Source organism: Lampetra fluviatilis, chromosome 36 (genome assembly GCF_964198595.1).
Source record: "Lampetra fluviatilis chromosome 36, kcLamFluv1.1, whole genome shotgun sequence".
Classification (NCBI taxonomy): domain Eukaryota; kingdom Metazoa; phylum Chordata; class Hyperoartia; order Petromyzontiformes; family Petromyzontidae; genus Lampetra; species Lampetra fluviatilis.
The window spans coordinates 914368-940404 of record NC_136310.1 but is presented as its reverse complement, the minus strand read 5'-3'; the positions used below and the strand labels follow the sequence as shown (position 1 = coordinate 940404).

General features: G+C 47.2%; 2 protein-coding genes across 3 annotated transcripts; one reads left to right on the top strand and one right to left on the bottom strand.

Annotated features, from left to right (window-relative positions):
* Positions 1 to 1210: 1210 nt before the first annotated feature.
* Positions 1211 to 20361, top strand: LOC144945140 (high affinity cGMP-specific 3',5'-cyclic phosphodiesterase 9A-like). The gene is made up of 17 exons (XM_078873425.1): positions 1211 to 1349; positions 2574 to 2700; positions 4056 to 4060; positions 9051 to 9205; positions 9986 to 10029; positions 10686 to 10788; positions 11506 to 11648; positions 12339 to 12398; positions 13314 to 13491; positions 14177 to 14299; positions 15086 to 15178; positions 15392 to 15459; positions 16614 to 16716; positions 17711 to 17815; positions 18216 to 18362; positions 20065 to 20212; positions 20345 to 20361. The coding sequence occupies exons 1-17, from the start codon at positions 1211 to 1213 to the stop codon at positions 20359 to 20361; spliced, it is 1758 nt and encodes a 585-aa protein (XP_078729551.1).
* Positions 20362 to 21625: 1264 nt separating this feature from the next.
* On the bottom strand, positions 21626 to 25281 carry TAF10 (TATA-box binding protein associated factor 10). 2 transcript variants are annotated; one of them, XM_078873441.1, is made up of 5 exons: positions 25089 to 25275; positions 23944 to 24080; positions 23249 to 23313; positions 22471 to 22585; positions 21626 to 22392 (listed from the first exon to the last, which is right to left on the bottom strand). In XM_078873441.1, exons 1-5 carry the CDS (start codon positions 25132 to 25134, stop codon positions 22303 to 22305), a joined length of 453 nt encoding a protein of 150 aa, XP_078729567.1. In that variant the 5' UTR covers positions 25135 to 25275; the 3' UTR covers positions 21626 to 22302. The 2 variants fall into 2 exon arrangements, with proteins under 2 accessions (XP_078729567.1, XP_078729566.1); XM_078873440.1 differs by having other exon boundaries at positions 21626 to 22585; positions 25089 to 25281.
* Positions 25282 to 26037: the final 756 nt, after the last annotated feature.

Genomic DNA, 26037 nt, shown 5'->3' with positions numbered 1-26037 from the left:
GAAGGATGTGGGGGCTATGCTGCAAGCGGCTTGTAATCCAGCACTGTGGAGGCAGCGTGGAGGGTTGGTGGATTACAGACAGAAGTTGTGGGTGTTCAGGAGCCGTGCTCTGCCTGGCTCGCCAGGAGACGACGGTAGAGCAAAGCGTGGACTCGACCTGTTCCATCTGCATCGCATCGAGTGTTGCCCCCTCGCACGCGTGGGTTTCTCCCACATGTAAACGCTCATTAATTGACGAATAACACCTGAATGAATAGAGGACCGCTGAGCTTGGGCAATTGTTGGTAGCGCCGACTGCTCCTCACCGCGTGGCTGCTGCTGCTGCTGCCTTCCCCGCTCCTCGTCTGTGGCTCCCCCTGACGCCGCTGAGTCGCCCTCTCTCTCTACGAGAGCCGGGAGCGAAAACTGCGCAGCGGCAGCAGCAGCGTCACAAGATGAAATTATTGTTATGTGCCAAGACAAATCAAATTTCAGGACTCAACGCTTCAGAACCCACAGTGTGCCAGGGCACAATGGTGTTTGCTGTCCCCAGAGCTCAACTTCAGTTTCACGCAAATCTTGTGAAGATTTCCAGGTGCCTGGTGCCATCTGCTGGACGCTACTTCTACTGCTGCTTCTGAGGTCTGGCGTATGGATGGTGATTATTGTTAATTGAAACTCCGAATCAGAATCTTTTAGGGGCCGTTCATAATGACGTCACGCACCTAGGGGGGGGGGGGTCAGACATTTGTGACGATGTGTGACGATGTGTGACGAGGGGGGGGGGGGTTGAGAAATGTGACGTCACATCAAAATGCGCAACTTTAAATAAATATAGAATTGTTATAACAACGCTAATTGTTATAACAACACTCCTACAACATCAGAGTGCAGCGCCACATTAAATACGCACTACAATGACGATAGTTTAAAGCGATTTGAAGCATGTTTTATTTTCAAAATTGATATATGGTTTGGGGGGGGCAGAGCTTTGTGAGGTCATATTTGAGGGGGTCAGACTTTTTGTGACGCCGTGTGACGAGGGGGGGGGTCATAAATCGTCCAAAATCGCGTGACGTCATTTATGGACGGCCCCTTATTGATCCTGGAGAAATCCGATGAGCTATGAAGCTCTTTTTCACAGTCGTCCAGCATGGGCGGGAGAGAAAGTTACAACAAACAGGCAAGCCTCACGGAGCTCCGAGACTCTCTGTCTCGGGAGGGCCCTGCCATGTCCAATCATCCCTCGGTGACGAAGCCAGACGGAGCAAGAGACGTCGGAGTGCGCCGAGACGCGGGGAAGGGGAGTCGCACAGCGAGACCACACGAGGATCAGCGCGGACCCGAGACACACAAACACAAACCCGCACGTGAGAGAGACGCCGCGGTCGCCGTTGAGACCAACAAGGGGGCTTCGTTGGGAAATGTCGCCCGAAGGTCGAGACTCACGATGGACAGGCAGCCAAAGGTGGGCACAGACTCGAGAGGACTCCACTAGGGAGGGGACACGGGAATTGTCCCTCCCTGACCTCCACTCTCCCCGCCTCTACCCCCCCCCTCTCTACCCCCCCCTCTCTCTCCCTGCGCCTCCCTCGCTCCCCTGCGCCCAGTCTCGCGCCCTCGTTGCTGCTCCTTCTCGCTCCCCTCCACTGGAACCAACTCCGCCTGCAGCACACAGAGCAACCATCTTCACTACAACAACAACCTGCAGCTTCCGTTCCTCCCTTATAACAACCCCGTCCTCAAGCTAAGACCAGGCCTACCCCTACCACCACCCATACCACCACCACCACCCACACCCCGACCCCTACCACCACTCCTACCACCACCCACACCCCTACCCCTACCACCACCCATACCCCGACCACTAACACCACCCATATCCCTACCCCTACCACCACCCCTACCCCTACCACCAACCATACCCCTACCACCACCCATGCCCCTACCACCACCCACACCCCTACCACCACCCATACCCCTACCACCACCCCTACCACCACCACCCCTATCACTATACCTATCACTACCTCTATCACTATTATTACCCCTACCACCACTCCTACCCCTACCACCACCCCTACCACCACCCATACCCCTACCACCACCACCCCTACCACCACCACCCCTATCACTACCTCTATCACTATTATTACCCCTACCACTACCCCAACCCCTTTCACTACACCTATCACTACCCAAAACCCTCCTAAACCAGTCCCACCGGACCTGCTGTCACCACAACTACACCACGACTTTCAATAGCCCCACTTGATGTAAACCACTATCACCTTACGTTCACTTGTATAATTGATCTAAAGCGCCTTGGGTTAAGGTGCGATATGAATCCGTGTAAGACGAGATAATTGGCAAGTGTGCAGGAGCCAGATGGATTGTTGCACCACCGGGCTGTGGTACGTGGCGACGGCTTGGGAGGACATCTTCATCCAGCAGTGGAGAGATCACCGCTGCTACTGCTGCTGATTAAGAAGATGCAAAAAGCCCCGTGGCTCCTCCCCCGTGGAGGGGAGACCACGCCTCCTCCCCGTGGAGCCACGCCCCCCGCGTGCGCGTGGCTCTCATTCGAGTCTCAGAATTGGCAGAGCCCAGAGAAGAGGAGGACGAGGTGGGCAGTGAAGAGGAGGAGGAGTGGGGAGCACGTCAAGGAGCCGGGAGGTCGAGGGAGGAGGAGCGAGGCTCGGAGGGATGGAGGAAGACGCGGTGATTCACCTCCGCGTGGGTGGGCGACCAGAGAGGGTGATGTTCAACAGGGGCAGCTCTGCCCATGACGTGAAGGGTGAGTGGAGATGACATCGCGCTACACTCACCACTCGCACCTTCTCCATCTACAATGCTCGCCGCACTAACACACTCGCCACAAATCCCTCGCCACAATCGCCACTCCAACAACAATCAATGGTTTGGTACTCATACTCACCACTAGCCATTCATCATCTCTCTACAATCCTCACCACTCAGCACTCACCACTCACCATCACCACTCATACGCCACGCAGCAGTAGTAGTACTAACAAGTCCCTGACACGCCAGTCTCTTGGTGCCAGTGCCACCGCTGGGCTGGTGAAGGCGCCCGGCTGGGACACTGAGTTCAATAAAAACATAAAAACGAAAGACGTTTTATTTTACCCGGCAAGGCCCACTGAGAAACGAGCTGGCCATCACGAATGGCAGCTCGGCGAAGCGGCCTGTCACGTGGACAGCAGCAGCAGCAGTCAAATCATCTCAACGCGTGAATGTTGATTCTAAATGTGGACGGAGAAAACTCCACGCGACCACGGGGAGAGAGAGACGCGCAGACTCCAAATATACAGCAGCAGCAGGCGTCAGGGTCGGGATCGAGTCCACGACCTCCTGTATACCAGGCGAGGTAGTCAACATCTCCTAGCCACCGCAAAGCCAGCGCGAACTCAATGTCCAAGTCGTGACGCACACGTCGACAGCGCCGTCCCTAGGCGGGGTGCGGGGGCCCTGGGCAAACCCCACTGTGTGCCCCCCCCCCACCCGATGACTTCAAACTAAACTGGAAGTATTACATCTGACACCGTGACGTCGAAGCACGGGGCCCCCCAAAGCGCGGGGCCCAGGTCGCTCGCCTCGGGACGGCTCTGCACATTGATCAGTAGCTGCGGTTGCACGAACATCAGTGGCGAACGATGTCTGGACCGGTCCTGAGCTATCCCCAACGTGCTGAGAACCACCGCCGTCTCGTATTCACCACACGGTGCATTGCGGCTCTTTAAAATATTGAGGGTTTCAATATTTTACCGAATTCGCAAAAGATGGCTCTTCTTGTTATTTTGGTTGCTGACCCGCTGCCCCTAAACGATCCCAAATCTTAACGATATCCAGCATTTCCCTTGAGCATCTAAAAAAAAATCGGAATATTTCCATCCGAAACCCATCGCTCGTGCGGTATTCGCGTGCATGTGTCGTCAGTAGTGTGTCGAATGTGGTGCCACAGAGAACGCGTGCGGGGGATTAGCGGACAATTTTAGACAATTATGGGATTTGCTACCCTCGCTGAGTTAACGAATCCGTTTTCTCTTCGAGCGTAGACGCGGTCTGTCATTGAATTTAATGAGTCCGCGTCTCGCGACGTGTTAATGATTGTGTGTTTAGCAGCGGAGCGAACAAAAACAATGTTTTGACCAACGGGTCTTCAAGGTCAGTGTTTCCCCATATTGGAAAACGTGGACTGGTTTCATGTTCTTGGCTGATTTATGAGTGTGCCAACATGCACGACGTTTATTACTAATATTCTTATTACTACTTATTATTACTAATATTCTTATTATTACTTATTATTACTAATATTCTTATTATTGCTTATTATTACTGATATTCTTATTACTACTTATTATTACTAATATTCTTATTATTACTTATTATTACTGATATTCTTATTACTACTTATTATTACTAATATTCTTATTATTACTTATTATTACTAATATTCTTATTATTGCTTATTATTACTAATATTCTTATTATTACTTATTATTACTAATATTCTTATTACTACTTATTATTACTAATATTCTTATTACTACTTATTATTACTGATATTCTTATTACTACTTATTATTACTGATATTCTTATTATTACTTATTATTACTGATATTCTTATTATTACTTATTATTACTGATATTCTTATTATTACTTATTATTACTAATATTCTTATTATTACTTATTATTACTAATATTCTTATTATTGCTTATTATTACTAATATTCTTATTATTACTTATTATTACTAATATTCTTATTACTACTTATTATTACTAATATTCTTATTACTACTTATTATTACTAATATTCTTATTACTACTTATTATTACTGATATTCTTATTACTACTTATTATTACTAATATTCTTATTATTACTTATTATTACTGATATTCTTATTACTACTTATTATTACTGATATTCTCATTACTACTTATTATTACTGATATTCTTATTACTACTTATTATTACTGATATTCTCATTACTACTTATTATTACTAATATTCTTATTATTACTTATTATTACTAATATTCTTATTATTACTTATTATTACTAATATTCTTATTATTACTTATTATTACTGATATTCTTATTATTACTTATTATTACTAATATTCTTATTATTACTTATTATTACTAATATTCTTATTATTACTTATTATTACTAATATTCTTATTATTACTTATTATTACTAATATTCTTATTACTACTTATTATTACTAATATTCTTATTATTACTTATTATTACTAATATTCTTATTATTACTTATTATTACTAATATTCTTATTACTACTTATTATTACTAATATTCTTATTATTACTTATTATTACTAATATTCTTATTATTACTTATTATTACTAATATTCTTATTATTACTTATTATTACTAATATTCTTATTATTACTTATTATTACTAATATTCTTATTATTACTTATTATTACTGATATTCTTATTATTACTTATTATTACTAATATTCTTATTACTACTTATTATTACTAATATTCTTATTATTACTTATTATTACTAATATTCTTATTATTACTTATTATTACTAATATTCTTATTATTACTTATTATTACTAATATTCTTATTATTACTTATTATTACTGATATTCTTATTATTACTTATTATTACTAATATTCTTATTATTACTTATTATTACTAATATTCTTATTATTACTTATTATTACTAATATTCTTATTATTACTTATTATTACTAATATTCTTATTACTACTTATTATTACTAATATTCTTATTATTACTTATTATTACTAATATTCTTATTATTACTTATTATTACTAATATTCTTATTATTACTTATTATTACTAATATTCTTATTATTACTTATTATTACTAATATTCTTATTATTGCTTATTATTACTAATATTCTTATTATTACTTATTATTACTAATATTCTTATTATTGCTTATTATTACTAATATTCTTATTATTACTTATTATTACTAATATTCTTATTATTACTTATTATTACTAATATTCTTATTATTACTTATTATTACTAATATTCTTATTACTACTTATTATTACTAATATTCTTATTATTACTTATTATTACTAATATTCTTATTATTACTTATTATTACTAATATTCTTATTATTACTTATTATTACTAATATTCTTATTATTACTTATTATTACTAATATTCTTATTATTGCTTATTATTACTAATATTCTTATTATTACTTATTATTACTAATATTCTTATTATTGCTTATTATTACTAATATTCTTATTATTGCTTATTATTACTAATATTCTTATTATTACTTATTATTACTAATATTCTTATTATTGCTTATTATTACTAATATTCTTATTATTGCTTATTATTACTAATATTCTTATTATTACTTATTATTACTAATATTCTTATTATTACTTATTATTACTAATATTCTTATTATTGCTTATTATTACTAATATTCTTATTATTACTTATTATTACTAATATTCTTATTATTGCTTATTATTACTAATATTCTTATTATTGCTTATTATTACTAATATTCTTATTACTACTTATTATTACTAATATTCTTATTATTGCTTATTATTACTAATATTCTTATTATTGCTTATTATTACTAATATTCTTATTACTACTTATTATTACTAATATTCTTATTATTACTTATTATTACTAATATTCTTATTATTGCTTATTATTACTAATATTCTTATTATTACTTATTATTACTAATATTCTTATTATTGCTTATTATTACTAATATTCTTATTATTGCTTATTATTACTAATATTCTTATTATTACTTATTATTACTAATATTCTTATTATTACTTATTATTACTAATATTCTTATTATTGCTTATTATTACTAATATTCTTATTATTACTTATTATTACTAATATTCTTATTATTGCTTATTATTACTAATATTCTTATTATTGCTTATTATTACTAATATTCTTATTATTACTTATTATTACTAATATTCTTATTATTGCTTATTATTACTAATATTCTTATTATTACTTATTATTACTAATATTCTTATTATTGCTTATTATTACTGATATTCTTATTATTGCTTATTATTACTAATATTCTTATTATTACTTATTATTACTAATATTCTTATTATTGCTTATTATTACTAATATTCTTATTATTGCTTATTATTACTAATATTCTTATTATTACTTATTATTACTGATATTCTTATTATTGCTTATTATTACTAATATTCTTATTATTACTTATTATTACTGATATTCTTATTATTACTTATTATTACTAATATTATTATTATTGCTTATTATTACTGATATTCTTATTATTGCTTATTATTACTAATATTCTCATTACTACTTATTATTACTAATATTCTTATTATTGCTTATTATTACTAATATTCTTATTATTACTTATTATTACTAATATTCTTATTATTACTTATTATTACTAATATTCTTATTATTGCTTATTATTACTAATATTCTTATTATTACTTATTATTACTAATATTCTTATTATTGCTTATTATTACTAATATTCTTATTATTGCTTATTATTACTAATATTCTTATTATTACTTATTATTACTAATATTCTTATTATTGCTTATTATTACTAATATTCTTATTATTACTTATTATTACTAATATTCTTATTATTGCTTATTATTACTGATATTCTTATTATTGCTTATTATTACTAATATTCTTATTATTACTTATTATTACTAATATTCTTATTATTGCTTATTATTACTAATATTCTTATTATTGCTTATTATTACTAATATTCTTATTATTACTTATTATTACTGATATTCTTATTATTGCTTATTATTACTAATATTCTTATTATTACTTATTATTACTGATATTCTTATTATTACTTATTATTACTAATATTATTATTATTGCTTATTATTACTGATATTCTTATTATTGCTTATTATTACTAATATTCTCATTACTACTTATTATTACTAATATTCTTATTATTGCTTATTATTACTAATATTCTTATTACTACTTATTATTACTAATATTCTTATTATTACTTATTATTACTGATATTCTTATTATTACTTATTATTACTAATATTCTTATTATTACTTATTATTACTGATATTCTCATTACTACGAGCAAGCGCCATGGTGTGACCAGGAGATGGCAGGACAGCAGTGAATTCCTGCATCTATCCGTGCATAGTGTCGAGTGTCGCCCTCTTGTATGCGTGGTGGGTTTTCTCCGGTTTCCTCGCACACGCGAAGCCGAACACTCATCGATGGAACCTGACCAAACGTCCCAAGGAAGCGGGATCCGTCTGCCAAAAGGTCATCGCGCCCAATTAGACGAACCTCCCAGCATCGAGTGTGGCAGCTGATTCGTGAACGTCTGTGCCGTCGGTGCGCACCAAGCCCCGTGCGTGCGCGTGCGTGCGCGTGCCCGTGTGTGTCACACACCACAAAGACCAAGATCCCCCTTATAGCCTTAACAGACTGTTGGGGCAAGTGCTGTTAGCGAGTAGCACCTGTGAAGGCCGGCACGGCACACGAGGTGGTGGGTGGCCAGCACCACGCCCGACCGCATTTGTCTCCCCAGTGGCGATGTTTACACACCGCACCAGGTACTCATTTTATGCTGAGTCGACCTAGGGGAGGCCCAGGACCAGTTCAGATAATCGTGTGTGGTCGTGAGCGGGAACTCGGGTTGCCGGATTTGTAGTTCAGCGCACTCACCGCTACAGCGCCGCTCCCCACTCACACAGCACACGCGCACACACCTACACACGTCTACACGTGCGTAGATACAGACAAAGATTCCCATATAGCCTTTGCTAGGTGCATAAACATGCACGTGTACACACACACAAGTATGATACTGATGCTAATTGATGACGATCTTGATGATAATAATCACGAAGAACCCAATGACGACGACGATGATGATGATCGTGATGATGGTCGTGATGATGAACCCGATCGCGTGGATCTTGATCATGACGACGACGACGACGATCTCGCGCAGAGCTGTTCCGTGCGGCCGCGGAGGCGAAGCCGGGAGACATCGTGAAGCTGTACAACGCCAGCGGACACCTCGTCAACGTCTCCCCGGCGCTGGCAGCCAACAGCAGCGAGCAGCCGTACTCCCTCATAGTGGTGGCCTCGCAGTGTGAGACCCTCGCTCACCGCCCAGCACTCACCAGCCGCTCACTCACCACCCGCACACTCACCACCCGCACGCTCACCACCCACACGCTCACCACCCACACACTCACCACCCAGCACTCACCACCCGCACGCTCACCACCCACACGCTCACCACCCGCACACTCACCACCCAGCACTCACCACCCGCACGCTCACCACCCGCACACTCACCACCCAGCACTCACCACCCGCACGCTCACCACCCACACACTCACCACCCGCACGCTCACCACCCACACGCTCATCACCCAGCACTCACCACCCGCACGCTCACCACCCACACACTCACCACCCGCACGCTCACCACCCACACACTCACCACCCGCACGCTCACCAGCCGCTCGCTCACCACCCGCACGCTCCTCACCCACACGCTCACCACCCAGCACTCACCACCCGCACGCTCACCACCCGCACGCTCACCACCCGCACGCTCACCACCCGCACGCTCACCAGCCGCACGCTTGCCACCCGCACGCTCACCACCCGCACACTCACCACCCGCACGCTCACCAGCCGCACGCTCACCACCCACACACTCACCACCCACACGCTCACCGCTCGCACGCTCACCAGCCGCACGCTCACCAGCCGCACGCTCACCACCCACACACTCACCACCCACACGCTCACCGCTCGCACGCTCACCACCCACACACTCACCACCTGCACGCTCACCACCTGCACGCTCACCAGCACGGAGCACTTGCCCCGTTCGTCTGTCTTGTGGGCCCGCGTGATGCAGGTCCCAAGCTGATCCCCTCGCTGGGATTTGACCTCCTGGACTTGGAGAAGAGGTGAGAGGGTGTGTCCATGCTGAGGAGGAGGAGGGGCGACGGGGGAGGAGGGAGGGAGAAGGAGGAGGAGGGAGGAGGGGGGATAAGGAGGGAGGAGAAGGAGGGAAGAGGAGGAGGAGGGAGGAGGGGGGGAGGAGGGGGGCAGGAGGAGGGGGGGGAGGGGGAAGTACCATCAGTTCGTGCTGAGGGTTGATTCGTGACGTTGGTGAAACACCTCAGAGAAGCAGAGCAGCGACAATCTGGGGGTCCTATACCTGTCAACCCATACGGTTTCCCCGTGTGGGTTGTCAGGTAATGGTATCTCACTGTCGGTCTCCCTCTCCACCTTTGTCTTGTTATGTCAGATTGTCACCGTAGCTGTCTCAATGGGTTTATGTCCATCCGTCTGTCTATTTAATCTCAATGTCTTTCGCTTGTTTCAATATCACAATTCTTGTTTATTGTCTATCTGTGTGTCCGTCTCAGTGGATATCCCATCGATGGTTGCCCGTTGCCTCAGTGTTTGTCTCATTTCCTGTCTATCTCATGCTCTGTTTGTCCCAACTGTCTATCTCGATGTCCGTTACCTCATCGTCTCCTGTGCTTTGTCTCACTCTGTACGTTGTCTCGCTGCCTGCCTGCCCGTGCGTGCGTCCGCCCGCGTGTCCCGCGAGCAGAGTGGAAAGCCTGGAGAGGACGGCTGTGGCCGGCATTGGGGACCGGCCTCCGGGCCTCCTCGACCTCCAGCGCGAGGTCGCGACCTTTCGCAAGAAGCTCGAGGTGAGTCCAGCCGCTCACCTCCACACGGCAGGAGCCGCGGATGCCTCGGCTGTCAACTCGCGCTGCCTTCATCCTCATTCTCCTCCCTCTCTCTCTCTCAGCCGTTTTTACATCCCACTGCTGGACAAAGGCCTCCCCCAATGTCTCCCACTCCGCACGCCTGTTGGACTTCCCCCGCACCGCGCGTAGCCAACCGTGGTAACCACCTCCACCCACTTGCATTCCCCCGAACAATCTCACCTCCTCCCACCGTCCCATTTACTGCCTTCACCTCTTCCTGCTTCCCTCCACCGGCCTCGTCAATCCCCTTGTCGCTGCCGCCCCTCTGCCACGGGCCGGGCGCTCGAGTCCGTGCTGCACGTGGCCTCGCACGCAGGGGTTGGTGGATCGCACACAGAGCGCTCGGGAAACTTCCTCCATACCCGTGGGTGGCGATGTTGCGTTTCCTGGCCTCGCCAGGGTACGATGGCAGTACAGCAAGCGGGTTAATTTCCATCTCTATGGACATTGAGTGTTACCCCCCCCCCCACACACCCTCCATCGCCAGACATCCCAATATAGGCCCACAGAGCTTGGTCAATTGTTAGCGCCGATCGTGGCTCTGAATCATTTTATGTCTCCGAGAGTGAACGGACGTCCCAGCGAGACGACCTGCCCAACTGCGTCTGCACCGCTCACGTCTGCACTGCTCAAATGTCGTCGCCGTCGTCCCCGCAGACGGTGGAGCACCTGAGCTGGCTGGGCCTCTTCAAGGACCTGAACCAGGAGGCGGCAAATCTCTCCCCCTTCTACCACCGGCGCCTGCTCAGGAAGACCAGCGCCGAGTGCTCCCGCGTCGAGGAGCGCTTCCTGCAAGTGTGGTGCGTCGCCTCGCCCCCTCGCCCCCATGCCCCCTCACCCCCTCGTCCCCTCGCCCCCACGTCCCCACACCCCCACGTCCCCACACCCCCACGTCCCTGCGTCCCCGCGTCCCGCCGGCTCGCTCCGTGAGACCGCTCAGGCCTCACGGAGGGCACCGCCGTGGCGAGATGTTAACCACCTCGCCTTGTATACAGGAGGTCGTGGGATTGATCCCGACCCTGACGCCTGCTGCTGTATATTTGGAGTTTGAATATTCTCCCCGTGTTCTGCCCGTGTTGAGTTTCCCCTACGTTCTCTGGTTTCCTCCCATAAAGCGAAAGAACCCAAAACATGCAACTGGTATGGGCCCAACATCCAAATGCTGACAACTGACCTGCACATCGCCACTCAATTGGGATCACACGGCAGCAACGACAACCTGGCAGGCCCTCTCCTCTCTTTCCCGACATCTCGGCCCGGCCATTCCTTCTCCCCCTCCTGCTCCCCCTCCCGTGCCTGCCCGGCCCTCCTCCTGCTTTCTTCCGCCTTGGCGACTTCCATCACGGCATCCCTTCCCTGTCCCAATCGTGTCCCTTGGCTCGACTCCTCTTCGCCGCGGTGTGACGGCCGCGGGTACGGAGGTGCACGGCAGCCGAACCGAGAACGCGACGCGCGCGCTCGATCCGTCGTCGCCCGTGCGTGTGTTGCAGCGACGTCGAGTTGACGGAGGAGGTCAGACGCTGCCTCAAGACGCCAACTTTTGACAACTGGTACGTCATCGCCATCATCCTCGTCGTCGTCACGGCGATCGTCGTCGCGGTGATCATCACCATCACTGTCATCGCTAGAGTCACAGTCGTCATCACCATTGTCATCGTTAGGGTCGTCCTCATCACGGTCATCATCTTTAAAAAATAGATATGCTCACAAAAGAAAACCTCCATTGTAATTGCATTGCATAGACTCGCGCAGAGACCCATAGACTTACACAGAGACCCATAGACTCACACAGAGACCCACAGACTCACACAGATACCCAGAGACTCAGAGGGAGACACACACACTCAGAGACCCATAGACTTACACAGAGACCCACAGACGCAGAGGGAGACACACACACTCTCTCTATAAAGTCACGGTGTCCACTCGCTCTGCACAAAGTGGTGACGCGCGGTCGCCTCGCAGTACAACACCCACGCTGTCATTCGACTCCTTCCCGTGCACAACAGCAAGAAGGGTACCATGGTGGTGAGATGTTAACTACCTCGCCTAGTATGCAGGAGGTCGTGGGTTCGATTTCGACCCTGATGCCTGTAGTATATTTGGACTTTGCACGTTCTCCCCGTGGTCACGTGGTTTTCTCTCCGGGTCCACATTTAGAATCAACGTGCGTTTAAAGTATTTGGCTGATAGATATTTCCACGTGATCAGCCACTTCGTTGAGCTGTCCTTTGTGATAGCCAGGTCGCTCCTGAAAAAGAGCTACACAGCTCAGTGGGCCTTGACTGGCAAAATATATATTTTTATAGTTTTAGTTTTTATCTTGTGTGCGGGTAAGGGGTTAAGCGTGAACATCGAGCCTCGTGAGACACGGCCTAACCGGCCCGTCACCCCTCGTCGCCCGTTGCCGTTGGGCGCGTCACCCACCGCGTGCCCGCCACGTGCCCGCCACGTGCCCCGTGCAGGCAGTGGGAGGATGCCGAGATGCTGCTGCTGCTGCTGCAGATGTTCCTCGACCTGGAGCTGGTGTCCGCGTTCGGCGTGGAGCGGCGCGTGCTGCGCCGCCTGCTGCTGCGCATCTACGCGCGCTACAACCACATCCCCTTCCACAACTTCCAGCACTGCTTCTGCGTCTCGCAGATGGTGAGGCGGGAGCCCACGCACGGCCACGGAAGAGGCCTTCTGAACTTGCTTGAAGCACAAGTAGCCACGTGTGCTAGGGGCCCCGCACTTTCAAGGGCCCCGCGCTAAATGCTATCAAGCTATCAATTCTGGTTCAGTGATTCTGCACTTGCTCTATTACTAGAGTACTATACTGCCTTCAACTTTTATGAACGACTGGGTGTTTAAAGTGTGCGATTTGTCGGATTATCTGGCTGTATAGCAAATGAAAAAAATACAATAACTTTACTATGTAAGTTAAAAATTTGTGTTTTAATATTTACGTGTTTTTTATTATTTAGGGCCCCTTTATAACATATGCTACAGGCCCCGCACTAGCTTAATTTGGCACTGCCCCCCCCCCCCCTCCTTATCCCAATCTCTTCCCAAGTCGATTTTTTTTTACTTACTTTTCTGTTTGTAATTTGTTGAGCCGGCAATGCCAATACCTGGGTTCGAATCCGGGTTTCAGCCGCCGTGATAACAATCTTAGTTTATTGAGTCGTACGTCTTTGATCATTATTATTGAGGGGTTTGTCTGATACTCAATAGATACAACTAGGTAACTATTCAGGCGCCAATTTAAAAACAGTCATCAGGAAACAAACAACGATCGTGGTGATGGCGACGGTGGCCGACTACCACGACGACGACGATGACTTCACAGATGTACGGACTTATCTGCATCACGGATCTGCGGAGCAAGATGGAGCACATCGACCTGCTGGCCATGCTCACGTCCTCCGTGTGCCACGACCTCGACCACCCGGGATACAACAACGCCTACCAGGTGCTCGCACGCCGCCACGCCCTCGGGGGTCGCGGTGGGCGGCTTGGCAGCGCTTCCTTGTCGCACAGAGCCCCGTGGCGTCTTCCCTCTGCGTGGGACTGGCACGGTTCAAGCTGCTCTGCAGTGGTGATGGTAGTGGTGATGATGATGACGGTGATAATTATGATGGTGATATTGTATGTATGTTAAACTTCTTTCACACTGTACGTAGCCAACTGTGCTAATCGGAGGTGCGGTTATGATGTTGAATGTAATGACAATGACCATAACTGTTGGGGATGATGGCATTAGTCACTGTTTACCTTTAGGTAAGAGGGTAAGTGAGTGGGTGAGTGAGAGAGTGAGTGTGAGAATGACAGAGTAAGTGGGTGGGTGGGTGAGTGAGTGAAAGAGTGGGAGAGTAAGAGAGTGAGTGGGTGAGTGAGAGAATCAGTGAGAGAGTGAGTGGGTCAGTGAGTGAGAAAGTGAGTGGTTGAGTGTGAGTGGGTGAGTGAGAGGGTGAGCACATTAGTAAGTGGGTGAGTAAGAGAGTAAGTGGGTGAGTGAAAGAGTGAGTGCGTGAGAGAGTGAGTGGGTCAGTAAGTGAGAGAGTGAGTGGGTGAGTGAGAAGGCGAGTGGGTGAGTGTGAGTGCGTGAGTGAGTGCGTGAGTGAGTGGATCAGTAGGTGAGAGAGTGAGTGGGTGAGTGAGAAGACGAGCGAGTGAGTGTGAGTGCGTGAGTGAGTGGATCAGTAGGTGAGAGAGCGAGTGGGTGAGTGAGTGTTTTCCATCGCGTTATTGTTTCCAGATCAACGCTCGCACCGAGCTCGCCCTGCGCTACAACGACATCTCCCCGCTGGAGAACCACCACTGCGCCGTGGCCTTCGAACTGCTGGAGGAGGTGACGCTCCATCCATTATCAATCCATCCACTAGCCTCGCGACAGCAGAGGCCGTGCGAGTCGACCACCCACGGGCCCAACACGAGAATGTTTCACGGATACAATCAAGAGCGCTGTACTTGTTAAGCCAGGGCTGTGGAATCGTATTTTTGTTTATGAGGGGCAATCGAGCCGTGACTGCCGTGCGATGACCGTAGCTCGCTGTTCCTGCAGCATGAAAGCAACATCTTCCGAAACTTGACCAAGGAGCAGTACAAGAGAGTCCGTGAGGGCATGATCAAGTGAGTATTCATTCCACACATTCAGGGGACCGCGTAATACGTCTGCGTATTTTTTTCCCTCCATAATACAGGTTTTTTTGGGTTAGATCATGTGAATATCAATGTGTCGTTAAACCCGCCACCACTCGAGACAGCCAACTAGTAAGGTTTGTCACGTAAACAGAACGTGCCAATTCGTTACGAGTACAGCACACCGGTGTGTTGGAGAGCCAACCCACAATATTTATCATTCGAGTACGACGTTTCGCCAGTAAATACAACCAGCCTAATAAGATGACAGTCAGAATATTTTAGTCTTAAATATTCGGGATGTGGGCGTCGCTGGTAATCTAGAATTCATCGTCCACCCCGAGTCGCACTGAGAGGGTGGTGCTGGTGCTGGGCCTTTCCCTGGAGCTCCAGCAGCCATTATAGTGGTGGTGGTAGTGGCGGTGGTGGCGGTGATGGTGGTAGCGGTGATGGTGGTGGTGGTGATGGTGGTAGCAGTGATGGTGGTGGTGGCAGTGCCACCACCGTGCCACCTCCCAGCGAGTTCCAGGATTCTGACCCAGTGATGGTGAACGAGCGGCGGTGAACGTTAAAGTCCGCATGGGGTGTGCGACTTGCAGTGCATCTTGGGGGTGGTGGTGGCATTTGCACGTCCCCACCGTGCAGCGGCCGGTGCCCTTGTTGTTCTCGTGGACGGAGGTCGCGGTGTTTGGGGGGTGCTTCCAGAGCAGCGGAGGAGAGATGATGCGCCGCATCCCATTGATCATCCTTCACGAGTGGACTGTCCTGTGCACCGTTCAGTGAGGTGCCGATTAAGAAGGGCCACTCCGTTCTGGATGACGTCAAGCTCCTTCAGTGTGTTTTTTTTTTAAATGATGAGAGTGGATCGAAGAAATTGGCCAAGCGTTCCTCGTCAGCTGTCCACGCGCTCGACCCCAGCGTCTCTCAATATTGACGTTGGTGAATGGGCTTCTTGTAAGTCAGCGTCGGTGGCGTCACGGCGAGCCGTTCCTCAGCTCCGCGGGGACCGTCAACTCGGGTAGCGAAGTCGTCAAGCCTGCACCGCCCAGGTCACGAACCACTGCGTACCGGGTCTGGGTCTCCCTCCCTCCCTCTCTCTGGATCTCCTCTGTCGCCCCGTTACCGCTGCCTCCTGCCGCCCGCAGGTGCATCTTGGCGACAGACATGGGGCGACACAACGACATTCTCGCCTCCTTCAATGCCATCTTGCCCACCTTTGACTTCCGCAACAGGGAGCACACGGACGTGGTGAGCGCTGCGTCGCATGCCCCGGGGTGACGCCGCGAGCCCTCCGCAGCGACGAGAAGAAAAAACGACGCTGGCGCCGGTGTTGTGCTCACACCGCAATGCCCTCAACGCTCTTGCGCTGGTCAGGGCAGCAAGACCCGTGCAAGCGTTGGTATATGTTTAGCTCCCGAAAGATGACTGACGCATCGTAAGATGTATGTATCTTGATCTTCTTTCGCATTGTGCGTAGCCAACCTTACTAATCGGAGGTGAGTTCGAAGGACAACAAACGACAAAAAGCAGTTCTTCAGAAATGAGTTTTAAATCTAGATGATTTTAAAGTGCGTAGCTCCAGTGGCTTCCTAATATCGGAAGTAAGAGCGTTCCAGGCGGCCACAGAAGTGCATCTGAATGTGTACGATGCAGTGACCGTCTTTGTTCGATGGTTAGCCAAAAGCCGTTACTGCGAGGATGAGCCGAGTTTGCGTGATAATTTATGCTCCTTGACGAGATCAGCGAGGCAACGATGTTAAATGTGCTCTGTAAGGTCACGCAAGAGCACTTTTATTGGACCCAGGGCTGCATCCTGGGCAAGTAAAGAATGAACGGGCGAAACGATTGTAAAGTCAAATTCATGTTTTGTCCATTAATTTGGCTTTCCACATCACTATTGTCCAGCAGCATCAGTACCGTACGGCCTTTAACAGACTGTTGGGGTACGAGCAGTTAGCGAGCACCTACGAAGGCCGGCCTGGCACGTGAGGAGGCGGGTGGCGCACACACACATTCAACAACAACCGCCATTTGTCACTAAGTGGCGGTGATGTCACCACGGCGCCTGTGCCAGGCTGTGTGCACTTTAAGGGCTCGTGAAGTGTTGAAGGCCTGCTGGCAGGTCATGGGACAGACCCAGGTGCCACGGGTTGACTGTGATGACTGACAGATGCACCACACATTCAGGCACACACACACGTGCCTGGGTGCGTGCTAACCGACACGAGCCGTCTGTCCGCAGCTCATGATGATCATGATCAAGGTGAGCGACATCTCCAACGAGGCGAGGCCTATGCAGGTGGCAGAGCCTTGGCTCGACTGCCTGCTGCAGGAATTCTTCTCTCAGGTGAGGCCCGCGGCTCGTCACCGGCCGACATGGTCGTCGGCGGTCGCGGCACGCGCGGAGTCTCGCCTCGCTCGGGGTCACCGTGAGATCCCGGCTGTGAATCCAGGCAGCCGTCGCCTGTGATTAAAGCCGGGTTCACGAGGGCGGCGAGACGACGTTGTCGGCCATCGGTTGGGAAAGTGCCGGCCGCGAGCGTGGGATCGTTCCGGTGTGTTGCGCAAGGCGGAACGTGGCTGCTGCGTTTAATGAGGACTCTCCCAGTGCAGCACAGAGCACAGAGCAGTCGGGGACTCGACCAACAAGTGCACACCTAACCAGCACCGCTCACTGCTGCTGCTGTCACTGAAACACTTCTGTTTCTCGCGCTGCTGCTGCCGCTGCCCCTGCACGTGTGCCTCAGAGCGACGTGGAGAAGCTGGAGGGGCTGCCCGTGTCGCCCTTCATGGATCGCGACAAGGTGTCGCGCTCCTCCTCGCAAGTCAACTTCATCCGCCACGTGCTGTTGCCGCTCTTCGTGGCGCTCGCCACTCTCTTCCCGGCCCTGCAGGTCGGTGGGCGGCACCTCATCAACGCAGCGGACCATGGGCTCACAATGGCCTTGGTGGCTCTACTGAGATCCTGGGTTACAACCCGGGGTCTCTTTCTCACTTGGGTTCACAATGGTCATATCCGAGCCACTGAGCCAGAGAAGTTGGGTTCAAGCCCTGGGCCTGGTTATCTCTCTCATGTTGGAGACACTGAGCTAGCGATGCTGGGAGCTTAGTTCAAGCCCTGGGTCCTAGCAATCGCTCTCTTTCTGAGATTCACAATGCCATGTCGGAGACACCGAGGCGGTACCACTGCGAGCCCTGGGTTCAAGCCTCGAGCCTGGGTGTCTCTCTCTCACACTGGATGCATAATGGCCGTCAAAGGCACTGAATTGCCAGGTTGAAAACCAGGAACCGGTATATATAATTTAACAGGATCGTGTTTACGAAAGCCCAGGTGTGCTGATAATGAGGTGCATTTTATTTTTGCTTGCCATTAATTGCTGAGACTCATTAATGGAGCGCATCTTTCACGGGCTAGGCTAATTCACTGGACTCCAGCAGCAAATTTGCTTGGTGCATTGTGTCCATGTTTGTTTTGATGTGAGCAATATAAGAGGCTCATTCATAATTCATGATGAAAAAAAAAATCCCAATCATTTGTCACTTTTGTTAAATGGCTATTAAAAAAGTCTAAAGAACTCATTTCGTAAACATGAAATCAAACCGCAGGCTAACATTAAAGACAACCTTTGCATGAAAATAACCAGGAGCAGTGGCACCGGTAAACATGGCCCAGTGAACACGGCTGGCAAACACGGCCCAGTAGACGCGGCCGGTAAACACGGCCGGCGAACACGGCTGGTGAACACGGCTGGTGAACACGGCTGGTGAACACGGCCGGTAAACACGGCCGGTAAACACGGCCGGTGAACACGGCTGGTGAACACGGCCCATCATTGAGGACTATTGCCGCTCGGCTCCCGGGCTTGCGAGCACGGGGGTGGCCACCGAAACCATCCACACACACGGACACTCGATGGATTGTCACGATTTGGGCCGGTGTGGAGTAGACCAAATACCCCGTAAAAGGGGCTTTCTTGAGCCGCATCATACGCAGAGCTACTTGAACACAAACATAGCAGCCGGTACACAGCAGATGACAACACATTCTGACAAATAAAAATAGGTGATGGAATAAACTGCGTCCATTTAGTTTCTTCCCCTTTAGTTATTGTTTAACAATACAGTTTGACTGTACACTTTGTTGTCACCAGGACATTTCATAGTGACCCCATTCCCTGCCATATTTAATACATTATTGTTACATTAAATTATGTTTAACATTTCCATTTTTTTTTTTAAACGGCTCCCCGCAAGGGGGCAGTCAGAGAGCCACATGGCGGCACCGGAGCCGCAGGTTGCCGACGCCCGTTCTAGCAGGAGCCCTCGCGCTAGCTGTGGCGTCGAGCCAGCAAGGGCACGGCTGCCCCTCTATCTCTGTCCCTGCGCTCGCCGCTTTAAAGCAGAGGTTGTCGATCATCGCCCCCGGGTGCGTAAACTTGGCAGGACCCTCCTGAAAAAGGGACACGTGGTTCCGCAAGGCTTTTCTGGCTAAACAAGCAGAGTAGTGATAATAAAACAAGCCGTGTTCCACTGTGGTGGTGGTGGTGGTGGTGCCACCGTCGCCGCGTTCCCACGACCGTGTGTGAGCGCGTGCAGGAGCAGCTGGTGGAGCCGGTGAGCAAGGCGCTGGAGTATTACTCCACAATGGAGCAAGCGCTCCAGCAGCACGGAGGCACCGGCCGGCAGAGCGTGGCCGCGGGGCACCAAGCAAGCGCCGCAGAAGCGCCGGAGAACCGCGGGGGAAGCGAGGGGGAATCACGGGGGAAGCGAGGGGGAATCACGGGACCACCACCTCCAGCCGCGCTGAGTGACTCGGTGATTGACACACCTCTGATATAATTGTTCCGTTGATCTATCGGCGTACCCGCACATCCAGGAATCTCCCACTCGTGAGCAGTTGCCGACCTCATATGTTGTGCCTAAGACTCCTCGTGTATATAGTTGTACTTGTGTTCATCATTACCGTCATAATATGGAGCGATGAATTGGTTCACGTGCAGATGCTAAGCACGTTATATTGTGATCTTGAGAGGTGGAGACGCTCGTTGGGGGCTTCATCCAGCAGCAGATGGAACATGGCTGGAGTTACGATTGCTCCTTTACTAAGCTCCACCGAGCAGCGTGGTGAAGAATGGTCAACCATCTGCATGCTGTCGCGTAGGATCATTGGTTACCCATAATTCTCCAAGTGCTATGTAGGGTGCTCTTAGCATAGTGCACTATGAACCCAGCAAGCACCGGAGCTAAATTCCCAGCCATGGCTATAATTAGCTACCAAACGGTCATAAAGTTTGTAATTATTATTTGACAAATTTTCAGTTTTGATTCAATAATAATTTATCTTCAATTTGGTACCTCGTGCAATTTTCCAATACAATGTCTCGTATGTATTATTTTGCTCCATTAGTCTCCATATAACATCTGCATATAATTTACATGCATAATTATCGATTCCGTGCACGCATCAGATATGTCAGTGAATCGATGAATCTTTACATCCATACAATTGTGCAAAAGCATTTCCAAACGCCATGTTTCATGAAAATTCTAAACAAATAAAAGTGATTTAGGCCACGTGCTGGGACAGATTCCCTCCAGACGAAGCTGTTGCAAGACACGAATCAATGTCTTGTGACACGGATTATACCATCGTAACATTTTGCTTGAACTTCCGTTTTAGTTTAACCAGGCCGAACGGCGACAGGCAGCGCTGGTGCAAGCCGGAGGGTTGGCAATGCCGGATCAGTCCGAACCACTCGGATCCCTGCTGCTCCCAACTTGCACCAGCAGCACTCCTCCATAGCCTGCAGTGCACACCCCCTGCTCGGATCGTAACCTCATCGGGCAGGCGTCGCTCACACCCCGGTATCGTGCGTGCAAACGTTGTCTGTGGAGATGTGTGGATGTGCGATACAGATACGAATGGCGTTGTATTTGGGTTGTAAAAATGTGTTCCAAGGGTTTAAATGTCCAGTTCAAAAAAGTTAATATTGTCAAGTCTACAGAAGTTTCAGACCATCTACAATATTTTTTTATTATGTTTTATTTTTATTATTTTATTACTTCCCTTCTACGTGACTTTACCGAAAGAACCAAGAAGACATCTACAATATCCCTATTCAGTTTAATAGACATGCACACACACATCCACAAATAATTGCATTTTCAACTATTTCTTTTTCACATTTTCAAAACATAAAACATGAGGGTTTAAAAAATTCATATCGATCTTGATTTGAACTTGATTTGAGCAATTCATATCGATGTAGCATTTTAATGTTTACAACACGTGGGTCTTCGTTTACATCTCCAAGCCAACGCAATAAAACTCCGACAATTACCTTCGGCGGAGCCATCTCTCCTTCCTTTGTATGTTTCGTTTAACGTTCTGAGCGAGTAGCAATGTTCACCTACGTCAAGCACCAGTTCACCGACCACTCTCAGACACAACACCGCCCCACAAAACTTGCGCGCCATCAACAACTCACATGGTTCCCACAACACTGGCCAAAGTGGTGCACTTACCACCGATCCCACACCGAATCCCTGCCGCCGGTGAGCCTCCGTCAATGAAGACTTGTTAAGAGCACAGCGAGTGGTACATTGACTCAATGACCTGACATCTGCAGGCCAAAATTCAGAAATTTGCAGGCCAGTTCAACGAGCCAACCCAATAGCAACTCGCAGCTCAATAAATCAGACAACACAGCTCTGCCAGGCGACTGACAGTGAGTTAGCGACACCCAGCGAAGATTCCTGCTCAAACGATTCAGCATAGAACAGAAGTACACACACAAGGTGTTGATCGCAAGGTGTGGGCCAGGACTTGTGTCTCTAAGTGAAGTAGCAAGGCTTCTTCACGTTGATGTTGTAGTCGCCGAGTGCCGGGATGAGATCATCCATGGTCAGCGTGCACTTCTTCTCCTGTAGCACAAACGGACGCGTTAGTGAGGCGAGGGGAGGGGACATGCGAGGCATGCAGGGGTTTGTGAGAGGACGCACCTTGCTCTTGCTGCGCGAGGTGGTGGAGGTGGTGCCCTTCATGCGACAGTGCTGCAGCGCATCGTTGGCGATGTCCGAAATGAACTTCTGCGCGGCAAGAGAGATGAGACGGATTCTGGAAAAGGCAGGAAGGACGGAGGCGGTTAGAGAGATCCATATAAGTCGACACATCGAAGTAAACATATACACGAATCAGACACGTCAAACTGTCCACTATGAAATCGCACTACCGACGCGTTTCCACAAAGATAAACAGAATGGTAAAACAAGTGGAGTATGCTAACTGCAACACAGTGCTAAATAGTACTGATGAGGATACCTGTCTCGTTTGTATTATCTCGTTCACTCGAGGTTCACTCGAGGTAAAACTAATGAGGAACTCTACAAACGAAGTACCAAAGAGTTACTGAATCTAATCACGACTAATTTGTAACAATTCATTGACTCACTAAATGTGCAGGCCATCTTAGCACGTACACGACCTCTGCTGGTTGTTTGTGGAGTTGCAGGTTTGTGTCATTGCTTATACTTTTAATATTGGTGTTAATCGATGCTTGAACTCCATAATAATCATCGACAGCCCTTTCTCAACCCACTGCTGGATGAAGGCCTCCCTGTGCATTGTCAGTCATGATGGTTGTTTGACCACACTTCACCAGTACAAAGCGTTTTCATTAGTTTGTGATTCTCGTGCGTCAGGACATCGCTCTCAAAACCACCAAAGTGCTGGGTGACAATGCCAAAAGCGGATATGGAGCGGTGTGTCACCCATACGTACATCCGGGGATCCGTAGTCTCAAATCCAGCACGATTAAGGTAATATCCCGTGACTGCATCTGGAACCTGAAAATGGAAAAGGAATTGCCAATGAAACCTTCAGTCACCGTGAAGCAAAAGTACTGTGGTACACAATCATCACCAGCCATATTAATCCACTGCTGGATGAAGGCCTCCCCAAGGTTTACACGCTTCTTTAATGTCCTACGACACAAATTTATTAAACTCACACCTATTTACGTAAAAACATTTAAGAGGCTCACATTCTACAGTTTAGTAGAAATATTGGCGGATTTTAGTTGGACAAACTGGGAAAAAGTTGAGAAATTTATATTTTTTAATGGACATGTGAACAGTTTTCAGCAGCCGCCACCGAATATCACGTAGGTAAAAAAAAATAATAATAAATATTATAGAAATAATAGAAATAAAATAAATCACGACGTGTCGGAGGCAACACAAGTCTCCGTCATCAGGTGGGACCGTCACAGCTAAATTTAATGTATCAAGCTTCAAATCTAGAATCACTCAGAGCCTTGAATAGACAAGACATCTCGGCTGAGGTCACGCGAACCGCAGGTTGACTTTTTTCGGTCTTGACACCGAACGCCCGTATGGGTATAACTACTCAAGCCAATTCGTGGGTCAAGCGGCCTCGTCAGACCGGCACTGTGGGTGCTGCTGCTGCTGGGGCACCGTGGGCGTGTAGTCCTCCAGGTTCTGCAGGAGGTCGTTGAGCGCTGGGAAGTCCACGTGAGATCGGTCCCCGTTGACGTGGGCCGAGGAGCCGCCTCCGTGCAGCCCATCGATGATCATCGCCTTGGACTCGGACTCTGAACAATCACCGTTGAATATCGCCATCAACCAATACCATCGCCATGTATCAAAGTCAGTCGATATCCTTGATAACCAGGACAGGAAATCAAGTTTTTCATTACAGTGTAATGCTAAGGTTGCATCCAATAAGAAAATACACGCATCAAACCTGGGCACAATTACGGAATTCGTAACAATGCTACTGTAATTGGATCAGACCTAGGATAAATTATTTAAAAACACAACAAATTATATAAACTTTCTAAAAATATAAGCGGATTAGAGGGTTTTAGGAGACCTGAATTTACCAATTTTCAAGACGAAAAATTATCTAATCTGTCACACAAGATGTTTGAGGTAGCTATCAAACACGCAAGCTGCTATATAAATACGTATTGTTATATGCAAGTGTTATTTATATACACACAAGCGGTGAGCTGCATTATTTTATCTGTCAGCTGCTGTTAAAACGTAGCTATTGCAGAAGCTGTTAAACTGGTCAACTGTTAGCTGCTGTATTTAAGCCATGTCAAGCTGCTGTACATGTCCACAGTGCTATATATATAAAATGATCTGCCACACACAATCCGTGTCTGTGTTTATATATATAATGATCTGCCACACACACACAATCCGTGTCTGTGTTTATATATATAATGATCTGCCACACACACACAATCCGTGTCTGTGTTTATATATATATAATGATCTGCCACACACACACAATTCCGTGTCTGTGTTTATATATATAATGATCTGCCACACAATCCGTGTCTGTGTTTATATGATCTGCCACACACACAATCCGTGTCTGTGTTTATGTATATATATAATGATCTGCCACACACACACAATCCGTGTCTGTGTTTATGTATATATATAATGATCTGCCACACACAATCCGTGTCTGTGTTTATGTATATAAACTTAACACGTCTCGGCACCGCCACCAACATTATTCAATGGGCGCCTCCGAGGGCCTAGTGGCCAGGCTTGAGCCAGGCGAGGCGGCCCGCAGTCGTTACCCGCATTGGAGCTGCACGGGCTGGCGTCGGAGCGCGCAGGATTCATCGGGGCACGCACCACCGACGGTTCGAGACTGAACCAACAGCAGGGGGCGACGACGACGACAACAGGATCACAGCACCAGACCCAGACAACAACAACAGCAGCGGTAGCGGCAGCAGCTCCTGTGGTGCTCTGGGGGTCGCAGAGTGCTTCCAGAAGACGTGGGCGCGTTTTAATAGGCCCCAGAAGGCGTCTTCCGGAATATATCTTCCAGAAGATGTCATGCCGGGATAATAATTATTTATTCCAGAAGATGTCTTCTGGAATATCTCTTCCATGCGAACCAGGGCCCGGTTTTCATACGGCCGGAAGAAATCTTCCAGAATACAGAATCCCCTTCAGAAGATATCTTCCGGAAGATGCCTTAGTCGTTTCAGCAATCTTCCGGAAGATGCCTTCCGGAAGATTGCTGAAACGACTAAAAAAATTACTTCTGGAAGATTCAGAAGAACCCAGGAGCGTGCAATGTCCCACCGAGTCAAACCCGTAGAGCCGAGAAGCGTTTTACAAGGGCGACTCGGCAAAGCATTCTGCAATTACAGGCATTAAGATTTGCTTCTAGGAAGTGACGCTCCAGAAGAAATATTCAGGAAGATAAAAACAAATTATTTCAATAAAAGCTTCGACGTTTCGAAACCACCGGCAAAAGCAGGACGATTGCTCTAATAGCTTTAACCTCAGTCGCTTTAATTGGTTCAATAATTGGGCGCCAATCACAACGCATAGGTGAATCTCAAATATCTCCCACGAGGCCGTCAATCACAGCAGGCGGCCGGTGGGGACTCGTCTTGGGGCTCAACCAATCCGTGCCCACGTGAGGGGCGGGCTTCGCTGTTGAGGCGCGCGCGCCGATTGGCTGACAGCGCCGCGCGCACGAGAGGCGTCCTCTGATTGGTCGCCTCGCCC

Coding starts and splice junctions, on each gene's coding strand:
- LOC144945140 (XM_078873425.1), top strand. CDS start 1,211: ATGTCCAATCATCCCTCGGTGACGAAGCCAGACGGAGCAAGAGACGTC. Junction 11,649..12,338: donor GAGCGCTTCCTGCAAGTGTG/GTGCGTCGCCTC, acceptor CGTGTGTTGCAG/CGACGTCGAGTTGACGGAGG. Junction 13,492..14,176: donor GCTTCTGCGTCTCGCAGATG/GTGAGGCGGGAG, acceptor ATGACTTCACAG/ATGTACGGACTTATCTGCAT.
- TAF10 (XM_078873440.1), bottom strand. CDS start 25,134: ATGAATCCTGCGCGCTCCGACGCCAGCCCGTGCAGCTCCAATGCGG. Junction 24,081..25,088: donor CCCGTGCAGCTCCAATGCGG/GTAACGACTGCG, acceptor GTGATTGTTCAG/AGTCCGAGTCCAAGGCGATG. Junction 23,314..23,943: donor TGGAGGACTACACGCCCACG/GTGCCCCAGCAG, acceptor TTCCATTTTCAG/GTTCCAGATGCAGTCACGGG.